Raw genomic sequence first — 15,143 nt, 5'->3', positions numbered from 1 at the left:
ACATAGGAGAAAGAGACGCCGGCAGGCTCAAATGGGTGGAGCCTAACTATGACTTTACCGGAGCCTATAACCGGAGAGCGGAGCGGCGCCCGGGGATAATAGTAAGTGCAGGGGGATCCCTGGGCGCCGCTCTCCATGTATGTATATTCAGTTTACATACTTGATGCTGATGAAAGGTCCTCTTTAAGGTGAAAAGTGGCAGGGTCCTGAAGGGGTTAAAGGGCCAGCAGCATCTTATATGACAGCAGGAGGTGAATAAATTTTATATGATTTGGTTTGAAGGCATTAACTACAACTTGTATTCTGTATAGTTTTAGTTATTTTATATCTCTGATTACTCTACTCTAGGCTTGAAGAGAATATGTCAACAGGATCAACCCTATTAAACTAGACATGCCTGGTAGGGTTAATCCTGTTGAGTAAAAAGATGGTGGAGGAGATTTATCAAACTGGTGTAAAGCAGAACTGGCTTAGTTGCCCATAGTAACAAATCAGATTCCACCTTTCATTTTTCACAGCTCGTTTGGAAAATGAAAGGTGGACTCTGGTTGCTATGGTCAACTAAGCCAGTTCTGCTTTACACCAGTTTGATAAATCTAACCCACTATTTTTATGTTTGTATGTGATGTCATACAGAGTAATCAGCATTCATATTGATATGCAAATTAGGTTATTGATGCTTGTCTGGCCCTGTAATCTCATATCTGCGTTGTTGCTCCCAGTATCGGCGCATGCGCAGAGTATGTGGTTCAGCTTCCTAAGCAGCTCTGATGCATACCGCTCATACACCAATGACATATAGGTATCGGTGGAACGAGAGGGGAATATAGTTGCATCATGATCCTCCCCAGAGCTCTGAATGATTCATCTGTGCAAAGCGGTCATCTCCAGTTCTGGGTGCATGATGATACCCTCTGCACATGTGCAGTAGGCATCTGCACTGCTTTGAAAGCCATAGCAGTTGCTCTGAGCATGCACTGATGCCAGGAGCATTGGTGCACGTGCGAGATTACAGGCCAGGCAATATACATCAGTGTCCAATGCTCTCCACTTCTTGGTGTTGGCTTGACACAAAAGTGGCTAACCCGGCGCTGTAAGCGGGAGTTTGATTCCCTATAAGGGCAATATTTATGTGGCAGGAAATGGCAGTTAATGCCCACTCAACCAATCACTGTGGGCATTTCCATTCACTTCCTGCTGTGTAAATGTGCCCTGACTGTGATTTAATTGCTAGGAAGACTGAATAGAAAGTTCAATAATATTGCTTTATTGTGCTCTTTTTATAGATCCAGAGCAGTATCCAGCCACATGCAATTATTATTCTCCCAAATACAGATGGCATGGAGTTGTTGGTTTGTTATGAAGATGAAGGAGTTTATGTTAATACTTACGGCAGGATCACCAAAGATGTGGTTCTACAGTGGGGAGAAATGCCGACCTCTGTTGGTATGTTTTACATGGCAGTGGAGTTTGTTATGCATACATTTACCCCCTTAAAGACTTGAGAAATATTTTCTTTCACATTTATTTACAGTACAATAAAACTTTCTTCCTCCTGAATATATTTTTATTTATTTTTTAGCATACATTCGATCTAATCAGATAATGGGATGGGGCGAAAAAGCCATTGAAATTCGATCTGTTGAGACTGGTCACCTTGATGGAGTTTTTATGCACAAAAGGGCACAAAGACTAAAGTTCTTGTGTGAACGAAATGATAAGGTAAGTGTTTACTGGGCAGTGAGTGGTATTGTGACATAAAATGTGTCAACAAAACATACAGTATATTAATATTTTCAGATATTAAAGAAATAATTAATGGTCTATAAGTTTATAAATGTAGTCCTCCAACTGGATCTTTAAATATAAAGAAGTTGGTTAAAGAGATAATTACCTAGTAACAACTTTTGGCGTGCCAGAGAATTACTGTTGTTGAAGTCCAGGGATTGAGATCCCCACCAACATCTAAAACATGTCAGAAAATGGTATTGTGGGGATATTGTAGTTGTAATGAAATATACAATGACCACTAGGAGGCAGTATTAAGCGCAAGACTGGTTGCTAGCCTAAATTTTACTGCAAATTAGATGTTATTTAAAACAGTTATATAGTGAAATACACAAATCATGTTAACCTTGTAATAAACCTTACTAATCCTGATTCTCCACTCTTTGCACAGGTTTTCTTTGCTTCTGTGAGGTCCGGTGGAAGCAGTCAAGTATATTTCATGACCCTGGGCAGGAGTTCTCTTTTGAGCTGGTAACAAGTGGAACTGCTGACCTCTCCCCTACAGTCTTCGTAATCTCCGTAACTTGAAATCATTTGCAACTGGAGTACAACCACATTCGTTTAGTGGAATTTATGTTTCTAACATGGGGAGAAGATTACAGAAGCTTGATGCAGCTTGCAAGGCAGCTGGGGCTGTAATTCCTTTGTTGGGTGCTACAAACATCTGAGGGTTGTACTAACTTAGACACTTCCTCTTACTTAAAATAAGTTGTGGGTAAGACGTGAAAGAATACACACTAAAAGCACCCCTTCACCATGGAAAAATGGAATTGAACACAGTCCAAGAGAACTTATCAAGCCTTTCTGACAATGCACAGCCAGGCTTACTAATATTTCACTTATTTAATTTAGTGTTTTTTCTGTTTGTTTTCTTATGTTGATTATGACAAAGGAAAGTTCCTATAATAAACTGTATTTATAAAATGTGAAAGGCAGCAGCTAACATTTGTTGTTTTTATCTTTTTATTTTTTATTCACACACACACACAGTCTTGGGCCAATGTTGTGAATTGTTGAATTTTGCCTTTATACTTTATTTTTTAAATTCTGCATCCCTACACAATGTGTCTCAGTATTAGCGCTGCCTCACCCATAGCATTTATTGAGTTCCTTCCTAGAAATCCACAGTAAGCGTGCACACAGTAAAGTTGGCCTAAATCTGTACTGTAGAAAGGGAACAAAACAGGGTTGTGGAGTTGGACATTGCAGGCAAATTCCAATCAACTTATTTTTTTTCTCCTACCTCATTCTGAGTGATGCACAAACCCCTTTTCAGCCATGACACCTGCACAATATTTGCAGACATCTTGGCCACTCAAGGGCGTGATGAAGAGATTGACTCATTTTTGCTTAAATATCAGATGAATGTGTAACTCTAATACCAAATTTATGCCAGCCTGATCTCATTAGTTCATCTACCCTGGCAGAAGTTGGCATTAATAGCGGCACAAAATAGCAATGCGATGGTGACAGAACACTTAAAGGGTTCGTTGGCTTTCACTTTTTATGTGTACCATTTTCACACAAACCAGTAGGGCTTTCTTTTTTTGTGAAAACCAGATGTAGCATCAAGGAAGATGGGTTTTAGGCTAGTTCTCTAAGTTCTAAAGTTTAGGTCACTAAGGGGGGTTATGGGATGGTTGGCTTAATCATGAATGGGGAGGTGTATTTTTTTTTTGTTTTAAAGAATGCAATGCACTAAAACAATTCTAAGAATGTAGTTAATAATACTTAACAGACATGCCATACCTGTGTTTAGATGTACGATTCCCGGTTCTGACTTTTTTTTTTAATAAGAATATAAAATAGTCAGCTTTATTTTATGAGAGTTTTGACATTTGTAATAAATGTCAGGACAGGGAATGACCTGCTTAATGACTTCCCTATTCTTTACTTGAGGTTCCCGGAGTGTACAGTTGTGGTTCATGTAGCAATGCACAGTGTCATTCAACCCTTTTTTGACGGACTTCCTTTTTGGTGTGGAGTACATTGTTGACAGCTGCCTTATGCTGTTCATTTGTGAACAGTTTCTCTTTTTAATATAGAAATAGACTACTCTTCCTTTGTTTCTGCCATTGTATTAAAGCATTGTTTTGATTTGCCTTTGATTTCCATACAGTGATGGGATGAAGTGGACTATGGTAGTGCTGGTTTACTAGTGAGAAAGGGAACAGACGGTAAGAGTTAATAGGTTTAAAATAAAAACTGGCCAATTGACCTGTTCCACCAGTCCTCCAAATGTGCGCACTTCTCTGCAGTCACCCCTCGCATATACACATTCATTCAAGTGGTATGAAAGCCTTATTTTTAATGGCAGAAATAGAATATTGGAATTTTTTTTTAAATTTCTTTTAGAAGCACTGAAAAGTAATGTTCATGTGTACATTTTGTTGTAAAGGGCAGTATACATATTAAAGAGCAGAGTTTGTAAGCTTTCTAAAAATTGGCCTCCACAGCAGATTCCATTCCTTACGTCTGTTTTCAGTGAGCCCAATACAATCTAAATAATCATTTGAAAAAATGTTGGGTTTTTGTTGGTGGTTTTTGTTAAACCTACTGAAGTGGAGATTAACTGGAGAAGTTGAAGCTTTGGAAATGTCCATTATTACAGCAAGTATTGGTTGATTTGCATAGGTCTACTTGCTCTTTTAGCCAAATAATTCCAGAAACTCATCCAGTTTAAAACCAGTATTAACAGCAAAAACCACTATACGTCAGGAAGCAGAATGCATATGCTCTTTGATTTAGTTATGTCATAAGAAATTACTGAAACTGTATGACTGCAGTGTTGCTTATTTTTTTTGTTTTATGCACATGTGACATTGGAGAAAATGTTTACATTTTTGTTAAACTAATGTGCATCACATATTTATGGTTTTTTAAGTGAATTTTTGCATAATTTTAGTAATAAACATTTTGTGACCTATAACCTCATTTTTTCATTAATAATAGTGCGAAAAGGCAACAGTGACAAACTGCATAAAATTACTAATTGTGTAACTGCAAAGCAGACTTGTGTCAAGTAAACATTCTCAGACATTTTGCAGTGATATCTAACTTATGTCTACTGTGTTTCATGGAAGTTCCTATTTTCCCCATTTTTTTCCCTTAAATAAAGTAAAATTGACACCTAAGTATATGTGGACTGCATTAATTTCATAGATTGCAGTGGTGGAGCAGTACAAAAGTAACAGCCTGTTGATTTAAAGGGGTAATGCTAGATTTGTGTTCATAATTTGCTTGTGTCCCCCTCTCCTGATGTTTCGCTATTTCAGCAACATGTTAAGGTGGTATTACACTGCCTGATTTATGGGCAGTGCGAGCGCCTATGGATGGTAAAACATCCATTGGCGCTCGTTTGCGGCAGCCTGATTACACAGGTGTGAGAGATGGATTTATTATTCTATACATATATAATGCGAACATTCTGTAGTACACATTTTTGTCCACTAGATGGCCGCAAACCATATGTATGAGAAGGTCAATAAGGGAGGGGGAAGAGGGGATTACATTGAAGTTTTCAAATATACCTATGAACTCCGTTGAAGATGCTGAAACCACTCCTATCAGGTTAAGGAGCCAATAGTCTCTTCTTAAGGAACACCCCTTTTGTGATGTCATGTCTGCTATTTAAGTCAATGTAATGTGAATAAAGTGTGCCTCTTCTTCCATGGCTCAGAGAAGATGCTTTCATGAAACCACCTAGTGTGTCTGGTCTCATTATAAAGCAGTATGGTGTACACATACTTATACTTCTAATTGATTTGGCACCACACAAAGAAGAAGGCGAAGCTCATGAATTGCGCTAACAAAGGTGATGCAAACCGAATGCAGTAGGAACAATTTGATCCTCTTTCATTCTGTTCTATGCATTATCGGCAGCACATCTCCTTGTGTAATCCTGATGAAAGATGTACAGCTGCCGGTGAACAAGAGTTTTTGTTTATCTGCTTCTCGATTATATGAGCCAGATATTGGGAGCAAGTGTTCCTATAAATGCTTGTTCCTAATAATTTGCTCATAATCATGCAGTCTAATAGGCTTTTAGGGGCAGCGGGAACTAGGCGGACTTGTAGTCAATGTACTTTAACTGCAATGTGTAGGGTGTGTTATGAGCATCTATAGTGCCTGATTTCCACCCTCATGAACACTACAAGTATAGATTATTTTAATAAGCATCAATAAAAGCTAGTTTTAGATGACTTGTTAGTGGTAATTTCTGTGAGATTGCTGGATGTCCAACCTCTAACAACTAGAATAAGGGACCATGGCCCTCGTTCCTCCCTTCTGCAATACCATGGCTAGGAGGACTGCATTCAAAGTCTGAGGCACTAGTGCAGTGATGGCTGTGGTGAAACTACTCATCCCAGCATGCTCCATCCATTTCTATGGAGTTCTGAGAACAGCCAAGCAAGTGTGCATCTTGGGAGTTGTAGTTTTACCACAGCTGGAGTGCCGGAGGTTAGCCATCACAGCACTAGTGGAAACAGCCAAGCCTTATTTTGGCTTCTCTCTAATTCCTTACACAGGAGTCGCGGAAACGGTGTAGATCTCTGTGATACACTGTTTGCGTAGCTCCCCATTCATTGATATGTAAGTTAAGGAAATGGGTGGAGTGTAGCCTGCTTTGTGACTTCTGTAACAGCGCTCACCACTGTCCAGCTCTTACTACTGTTATTCCAGTCTCAGCCATGAAAGGCTCAGATGGGACTAAACCCTTTAAATGGGCTGTCTCACTTCAGCAAATAGCATTTATTATGTATAGGAAGTTAATGCAAGGCACTTACTAATGTATTGTTATTATCCGTATTTCCTTTGCTGGCTGGATTCGTTTTTCCATCACATTATACACTGCTCGTTTCCATGATTATGACCACCCTGCAATCCATCAGTGGCGGTCGTGCTTTCACACATTAGGAAAAAGCACCAGCCTATGTGCACTACCACAGTCCCAGCCACCAGAGAGGCCGGCGATTTTTCCTATAGTGTGCAAACCCGACCACCACTGATGGATTGGAGGTGGTCGGAACCATGGAAATGAGCAGTGTATAATGTGAAGGAAAAATGAATCCAGATAGCAAAGGAGCCAATATGGATAATAATACATTAGAAAGTGGTTTGTATTAACTTCTTACTACATAATAAATGTTATTTGCCGAAGTGAAACAGCCCCTTTAACTTCAATGGAATCCAGAGTGCTGTAACCAGAATAAGTCACCAGCCTGTTATAAATAAGCTGATATCTTATTGCTTATTATAGATGACAAAAGAATCACAGGCATTCAATGCTTGATAATTATTATTCAACTTCCATATCTCAATCAGTCGAATATCTTCTTTTAAGTCGGCTTCCTGTTGGGAAATAAAGTTCATCTATAGCAGCGGTTCTCAACCTAGGGGTCGCGACCCCTTTGGGGGTCGATCGGCCCTTTCTGGGGGGTCGCCTGAGGCTTCCTATTGTGGGTCCAGGCCCGTCGCTAACAGACAGGCAAAACAAGCAATTGCTTGGGGCCCCGAGCTGGTTGGGGCCCTGAGCTGGCCCGGGGCCAAGCAGAGCCGGTGCTTGTTTTGCGGCTGAGTAACTCAGAAGATCCGATGGTATATTCTAACCCCCAGGCGTTCCCATGGTGACGGGGACGCTTGCCTGGGGGTTAGAATATACCATCGGATCTGAGTTTTACGAGCTCAGTGAGATCGTAAAAACTCAAATCCGATGGTATATTCTAACCCCCAGGCGTTCCCATGGTGACAGGGACGCTTGCCTGGGGGTTAGAATATACAGGGCCACGCCACTCACAGCAGTATATTTATAAACTAAACAGTAACTACTTTAACTTTAATCATTGCTCATTGCTGAGCTCTTTACTTGGATTATAATTTATTTGGCTATGGGATATCTTACTTTGTCTTAGCTCCGGTAATAGCAGGCAGTGCGGGGGGCGGCGCTCACTCACTGACATCACGCGCCTGCTCCTCCCACTAGGCGGCGCAGGCGCGTGACGTCAGTGAGTGAGCGCCGCCCCCCGCACTGCCTGCTATTACCGGAGCTAAGACAAAGTAAGATATCCCATATCCAAATAAATTATAATCTAAGTAAAGAGCTCAGCAATGATTAAAGTTAAAGTAGTTACTGATTAGTTTATAAATATACTGCTGTGAGCGTCGGGGAGGGAGATCTGTGGATGGCACTGTAGGGGGATCTGTGGATGGCAGTGCCATCCACAGATCCGCCTACAGTGCCATCCACAGATTCCCCCTCCCCTAAACAGTGCCATCCACAGATCTCCCCCCTAAACAGTGCCATCCACAGATCCCCCCTAAACAGTGCCATCCACAGATCCCCCCCCTCCCCTAAACAGTGCCATCATAGCACTGTTTAGGGGAGGGGGGATCTGTGGATGGCACTGTTTAGGGGGGGATCTGTGGATGGCACTGTTTAGGGGAGGGGAGATCTGTGGATGGCACTGTTTAGGGGAGGGGGGATCTGTGGATGGCACTGTTTAGGGGAGGGGGATCTGTGGATGCCACTGTTTAGGGGGGGATCTGTGGATGTCTTTGTGATTAATTACTCTGCTTTAATTATGTTCAATTTGTAGCAATAAAAATACATCCTGCATTTCAGATATTTACATTACAATTCATAACAGTAGCAAAATTAGTTATGACGTAGCAAGGAAAAAAATGTAATGGTTGGGGGTCACCACAACATGAGGAACTGTATTAAGGGGTCACGGCTTTAGAAAGGTTGAGAACCACTGATCTATAGCTTTACAACAGAAGCCAAAAACTCTTGATATCTTGAGTCATGTATTGTTCCTGCTTGTTTAGAGTGAAAAGAAACTACCCCAATTCAAACCACTGCTATCATAATGATTCCATGGAGGTATGTAAATAATGTCTGTTGTCTAAGGACTCTTTTACAGTGGCCAAGGATCAGGCCAATTATCTGGAATTATTTCTACTAGAAGTTATGAATGAATTGCTAGCAGTCTGCAGTAAGGGTACAGAGGGGTGGCAACCAGCTGGGGGGTGTACCTGCACAGTCTGAAAATGGCAGCACTGATTGGATAGAGTGTGACTGTGCAGGTACACACCCCCAACTTGTTACCTCCCCTCTGTACCCTTACTGCAGACTGCTAGCAATTCATTCATAACTTCTAATAGAAATAATACAGGAATGGCACAACATAGAGCCATAAGAATAGAGGCTTCAGAATTGTTATTAAATGGGAAATGCGTGAAGCTTTTAAAACAGGCATGTCAGGAGTGGTGACAGGTCCTCTTTATATATGTACCGGTATGTCTGTGTCTGCAAAATTTATTATTTTCGTTCAATGGTTGGTCAACCATCAACCTTATTTCTAATGTGTGAAAGATGTTTATGGCATATCTACCTCTCTGACCTGCATTTATCAGACGTTTGTCTGTTAGATATGGGGTTAAAATGGGAATACCCCTTGAAGAGGCATCCATCGGTCCCATAGAGATGAAATGGAGCTGCAGGGTGCATGCTTGATCTGCCGCTCCATCAGATAAGGGGGAACAAGGCCCCCGTTTTTGATGATTGCCCCTGTGGTCATAACCCCAGCGATTAGTCATCCCTGTGGATAACTGGTTTAATGTACCATAATAAACAGCCTTATTCATTCACAGCATAAATTTCCAATGTGATTCTCTATATTGCTTCCTTTGCTGGCTTCATTCATTGTCCAATCACATTATGCGCTGTTTATTTCCATGGTTACGACCACCCTGCAGTCCATCAGCGGTGGTTGTGCCTGCACAGTATAGAAAAATGCATCAGCCTATGTGAACTTCCACGGTCATGGCCGGCACATTTTCTTTTAGTGTGCTAGCTCGGCTACCACTGATGGATTGCAGCGTGGTTATAACCATGGAAACGTGCAGTGTATAATGTGATGGAAAAATGAATCCAGCCAGCAAAGGAAGCAATATGGATAATAACAATACATTAGTAAATGGCTTGTATTAACTTTCTCTACATGATAAATGGCATTTGCTGAAGTGACACAACCCCTTTAATGTCACCTATAAACTGTACAATTTAATTGAAAAACAAACTGAATTCTTTAAAGTAAAATAATGTGATTGCACAAATATGCAACCCCTTAAACTAATACTTTGTGAAGTACCCGTTGAATTTATGGCAGCATTCAGTCTTATCAGCATGGCACATCTTGACTTGGCAATCTTTGCCCACTCTACCTTGCAAAAGCACTCCAAATCTGTCAGAGTGCGTGGTCATCTCCAGGTCAACCTACAGATTTTCAATTAGATTCAGGTCTGGACCATTCCAGAACTTTAATCTTCTTTTGTTGATGTGGAGATATGCTTTGGGTCATTGTCATGCTGATTGGTGAAATTCACCTTCAGCTTTTTAGCAGAGGCCTGAAAATTTTACCAAAATTGATATTTGGTACTGTTCATAGTTACCTCCACCCTACCCAGTTCCAACTTCAGAATATGGCTCCAAAGCAAAATGCTGCCTCCACCATGCTTCACTGTGGGTATGGTGTTATTTAAGTGATGCACAGTGTTGGCTTTTCGACAAACATACATTTTGGAATTATGGCCAAAAAGTTAAACATTGGTCTCATCAGACTATAACATGTTTTCCCACATGCTTTTGGCAAACTTGATGTAGCTTTTGGCAAAACATAGCTGGGCTCGGATGTTTTTCTTTGTAAGAAAAGGCTTCTGTCTTGCCACCTTACACCACAGCCCAGGCATATGAAGAATATGGGAAATTGCTGTCACATGCAGTACACAACCAGTCATTACCAGAAATTTCTACAGATCCTTTAAGGCTGCTGTAGGCCTCTTGGCTGCCCCCTGGCCCACTTTTTTTATGTAACTGTTGTGGCAAGTTTTATTCACTTCTTGACGACCGTCTTCACTGTGTTCCATGGTATATCTAATGTCTTGGAAATTTTTTTGTACCCTTCTTCTAATTGATACCTTTCAACTAATGTTGAGTGAATCAAAGTGAACTTTGATCCGAATTTCATGAAAAATGTTATTAGTCACGGAGCCGCATTTCCTCGAACTTTGTGATAACGAATGTATTTTTCCTGAAATGGCGGGGGGGGGGGGGGAATACATACTCGTCTCATCCACTTGCTTGTGGAGAGGCCGTTGTGCCCATCTTGTTTGAAGAAAATGTACCAAATCTTATGCGCACCGATGTGATGACATCACCATTTCATCACGCTGATGACGTCACTGCGCCCGGCCAGCATGGTGACGTTACACGTCAGCGCACGCAAGATTTGGCATCTTTTCTTCAGTCACGATCGCCACAACGGCCTCTCCGCGAGCAAATGGATGAGGTGAGTATGTATTTTTTGTTATTAACCCCTGAAAGGCCTGATTGTGACTGTCAGATGCCGCGATCATCGTTCAACGCAGCATCTTAGGGGTTCAATGACAAGGGCCGGCGCAATCGCTGTTCCCGCCATTGTGCCCGCTACATACAAAGCAATACTATTCGTGACAAAGTAATTCGTAACGAATTGATTTTCTTTGTGAACTTCGGCAAAGCAGCCAAATAGAATTTTTAATAACTTCGCACATCCCTGCTTTCATCAATGAGTACTAAGCTGTTTATGGACCGTGGCTTTTGCTGTAAAATATAACTGACAAAATGTCAGGGAAATCCTACTAGAACAGCTGAACTTTATAGCCTACAACCAGTGACCCTGCTGCCTCCATACCGCCATGACCAACTTCACCCACACCTACTGTGTCCTTCTCCCATACCATGTAGATTGTAAGCCCTTACGGGCAGGGCCCTCTCTCCTTGTGTACCAGTTTGTAACTCGTCTTGTTTATGATTAGTGCAATTGTCTGTATACCTCTTCTCATATGTACAGCGCTATGGAATGAATGGCGCTTTAATAATAATAATAATAATATGGAGTTAATCAGAATCACTTTAAATGATGGCAGCTGTGTATTGACTACTAATGTGATTAGCCAATTCTGAACACAACCATATCTCCAATTATAAAAGGGTGTTTACACTTTATGCAATCATATTATTTTAGTTGTATAATTTATTTTCCCCCTGTAAATGATTTGTTTTTGTTTTTTTCAATGGAATTGGACAGATTATGGGTCACATGGAAGGGGAAAATAAATCAGAAATTTGTCTTGGTCTGATTTTTTATTTTATTTTTTACATGGTATTTTAACAGTGGTATGTAAACTTTTTTTTTTCCTACTGTATGTAAATATTATGCGTATGTATTGCTGCTGCAGTGATGACATGCCATACACCTCATGTGATTGTTGCAGCCATTGACATCTGTGGTATATAGCACAAGGCTCCTGAATCCAGTGATTGACTGCTGTGGTCACATAGAGCATGTATGTGTTGCAGAGTATGATTGCTGGGTGCAGTGGAGTCAATTCAGATCAGACGTTGTGGAGTAACAGGAACTGGCTTTATTGGAACATGCGTGCAATAACAGAAGGTCATCTTACATGTTGAATGGCACAGACAGGAAAAAAAATCTGTGATTCACCGCAATGTACAGGAAATACAACACATCATAGAAATGCCTAGAGAGACTACAAGTGAGCAATAGTAACAGCGAGATCTAGTATTATAACTACACTGCTCAAAAAAATAAAGGGTACACAAAAATAACACATCCTAGATCTGAATTAATTAAATATTCTTCTGAAATACTTTGTTCTTTACATAGTTGAATGTGCTGACAACAAAATCACACACGTCTGTCACATGTGCTCAGTGTGAACCTGCTTTCATCTGTGAAGAGCACAAGGCGCCAGTGGCGAATTTGCCAATCTTGGTGTTTTCTGGCAAATGCCAAACGTCCTGCACGGTGTTGGGCTGTAAGCACAACCCCCACCTGTGGACGTCTGACCCTCATATCACCCTCATGGAGTCTGTTACTGACCGTTTGAGCAGACACATGCACATTTGTGGCCTGCTGGAGGTCATTTTGCAGGGCTCTGGCAGTGCTCCTCCTGTTCCTCCTTGCACAAAGGCGGAGGTAGCGGTCCTGCTGCTGCGTTGTTGGCCTCCTCCATGTCTCCTGATGTACTGGCCTGTCTCCTGGTAGCGCCTCCATGCTCTGGACACTACGCTGACAGACACAGCAAACCTTCTTGCCACAGCTCGCATTGATGTGCCATCCTGGATAAGCTGCACTACCTGAGCCACTTGTGTGGGTTGTAGACTCCGTCTCATGCTACCACTAGAGTGAAAGCACCGCCAGCATTCAAAAGTGACCAAAACATCAGCCAGGAAGCATAGGAACTGAGAAATGGTCTGTGGTCACCACCTGCAGAACCACTCCTTTATTGGGGGTGTCTTGCTAATTGCCTATAATTTCCACCTGTTGTCTATCCCATTTGCACAACAGCATGTGAAATTGATTGTCACTCAGTGTTGCTTCCTAAGTGGACAGTTTGATTTCACAGAAGTGTGATTGACTTGGAGTTACATTGTGTTGTTTAAGTGTTCCCTTTATTTTTTTGAGCAGTGTATAAACTTCGGTCAATCCAGCAAAAGTCACTCCAGCAATAGACTAAGCTCTAAGTTGTTGTATCTCTAAAAATATGGAACATCATCACGGCATTTCATTCAACTTTTTCCCACTACCTGTCATGTCAAATATATGGGTAAATTGGGTATGCACATGGTTGGAGATCTCACACCATTTACATATGAAAATATCAACCCTCTTCTGGTGTTATTAAAAGCCAAATTTAAATTTAGGACAAAAAGACCACTCTCAGTAACCATTTATGTAAACTTTGTTAAAATGGTGATTTACAACATATGCCAGCCAAAGGCCCTTCCAATCAGTGGCTGCTGTGGAGACCGGATCCCCTTGTGTCATGTGACCTGAAGGAGTGGGGAGTCAGCACCAGCAAGCAGGTAACTAATCTTCCCTTTACAGGTCTAGTCAAGTGGGGGGTTGCCAAAAAAAAATAAAAACATTCTTGCAACAAGCCCTTTGACGAAGACCCATTTTTCAAATCTGACATGTAACTATGTGGCAATAATGTGGGAATGCTTTTACTTATACAAGCAATTCTGAGACTGCTTTCTTGTGAAACATTGTACTGTTATATATATAACTTTTTCATTTATACAATGGTTAACAGGAGAAAAAGCACCCCAAAAATTGTTAAACCATTTCTTCCTAGTATGGCAGTACCCCATATGTGGTCTGTTTTGGGGAAAAAACAGCAGGGCTAGGAAAGGAAGAGCATTTGGCTTTTGAAACCCAGATTTTACTAGAATGGGCTCGGACTCCCATGTCAAACTTTCAACATGCCTTAGGTACTAGTAGGGCAGAAGAAATAATGCAGTGTTTTTGTTTTTTTTATTATACCCCCAAATTTTTCATTTTTGCAAGGTTTGAAAGATGAAAAAGCACAGCAGCGCTAAGAAGGGAAGGAGCAGAATCTAGTTTTTCTAACATGGAATCTGCTGAAATGGCCATAACTTTTTTTTTTTTATATATATATATTGAGTGTGAGGGCTCATTTTTTGCAGGATGGGTTGTAGTTTGTAATGGTACCACATGCAGTATATATCATGTGATTTATTTTTTATTTTTTTAGGGACAGTAGTTTTAACCACCTCCGGACCGCCTAACGCAGGATCGCGTTCCGGAGGTGGCAGCCCTGCTCAGAGTCACGCATATATGCGTCATCTCGCGATGGCCGAGATTTCCTGTGAACGCGCGCACACAGGCGCGCGCGCTCACAGGAACGGAAGGTAAGAGAGTTGATCTCCAGCCTGCCAGCGGCGATCGTTCGCTGGCAGGCTGGAGATGTGTTTTTTTTAACCCCTAACAGGTATATTAGACGCTGTTTTGATAACAGCGTCTAATATACCTGCTACCTGGTCCTCTGGTGGTCCCCTTTGTTTGGATCGACCACCAGAGGACACAGGTAGCTCAGTAAAGTCCCACCAAGCACCACTACACTACACTACACCCCCCCCCCGTCACTTATTAACCCCTTATTAGCCCCTGATCACCCCTGATCACCCCATATAGACTCCCTGATCACCCCCCTGTCATTGATCACCCCCCTGTCATTGATTACCCCCCTGTAAAGCTCCATTCAGATGTCCGCATGATTTTTACGGATCCACTGATAGATGGATCGGATCCGCAAAACGCATCCGGACGTCTGAATGAAGCCTTACAGGGGCGTGATCAATGACTGTGGTTATCACCCCATATAGACTCCCTGATCACCCCCCCTGTCATTGATTACACCCCTGTCATTGATCAACCCCCTGTAAAGCTCCATTCAGACGTCCGCATGATTTTTACGGATTCACT

At 41.6% G+C, this 15,143-nt stretch overlaps 1 protein-coding gene across 1 annotated transcript in view; it reads left to right on the top strand.

Annotated features, from left to right (window-relative positions):
• Positions 1-4,915, top strand: part of MAP4K4 (mitogen-activated protein kinase kinase kinase kinase 4) — a 158,851-nt gene extending 153,936 nt beyond the window's left edge. Inside the window, 3 exon segments of the mRNA XM_040425023.1 lie at positions 1,287-1,446; positions 1,583-1,722; positions 2,180-4,915. Coding sequence (XP_040280957.1) covers positions 1,287-1,446; positions 1,583-1,722; positions 2,180-2,263 — 384 coding nt within the window. The 3' untranslated portion in view covers positions 2,264-4,915.
• Positions 4,916-15,143: the final 10,228 nt, after the last annotated feature.

The sequence above is a fragment of the Bufo bufo genome, chromosome 3, assembly GCF_905171765.1.
Source record: "Bufo bufo chromosome 3, aBufBuf1.1, whole genome shotgun sequence".
Lineage (NCBI taxonomy): Eukaryota > Metazoa > Chordata > Amphibia > Anura > Bufonidae > Bufo > Bufo bufo.
The sequence above is the reverse complement of the archived record's forward strand: the minus strand, read 5'-3'. Positions and strand labels throughout refer to the sequence as shown.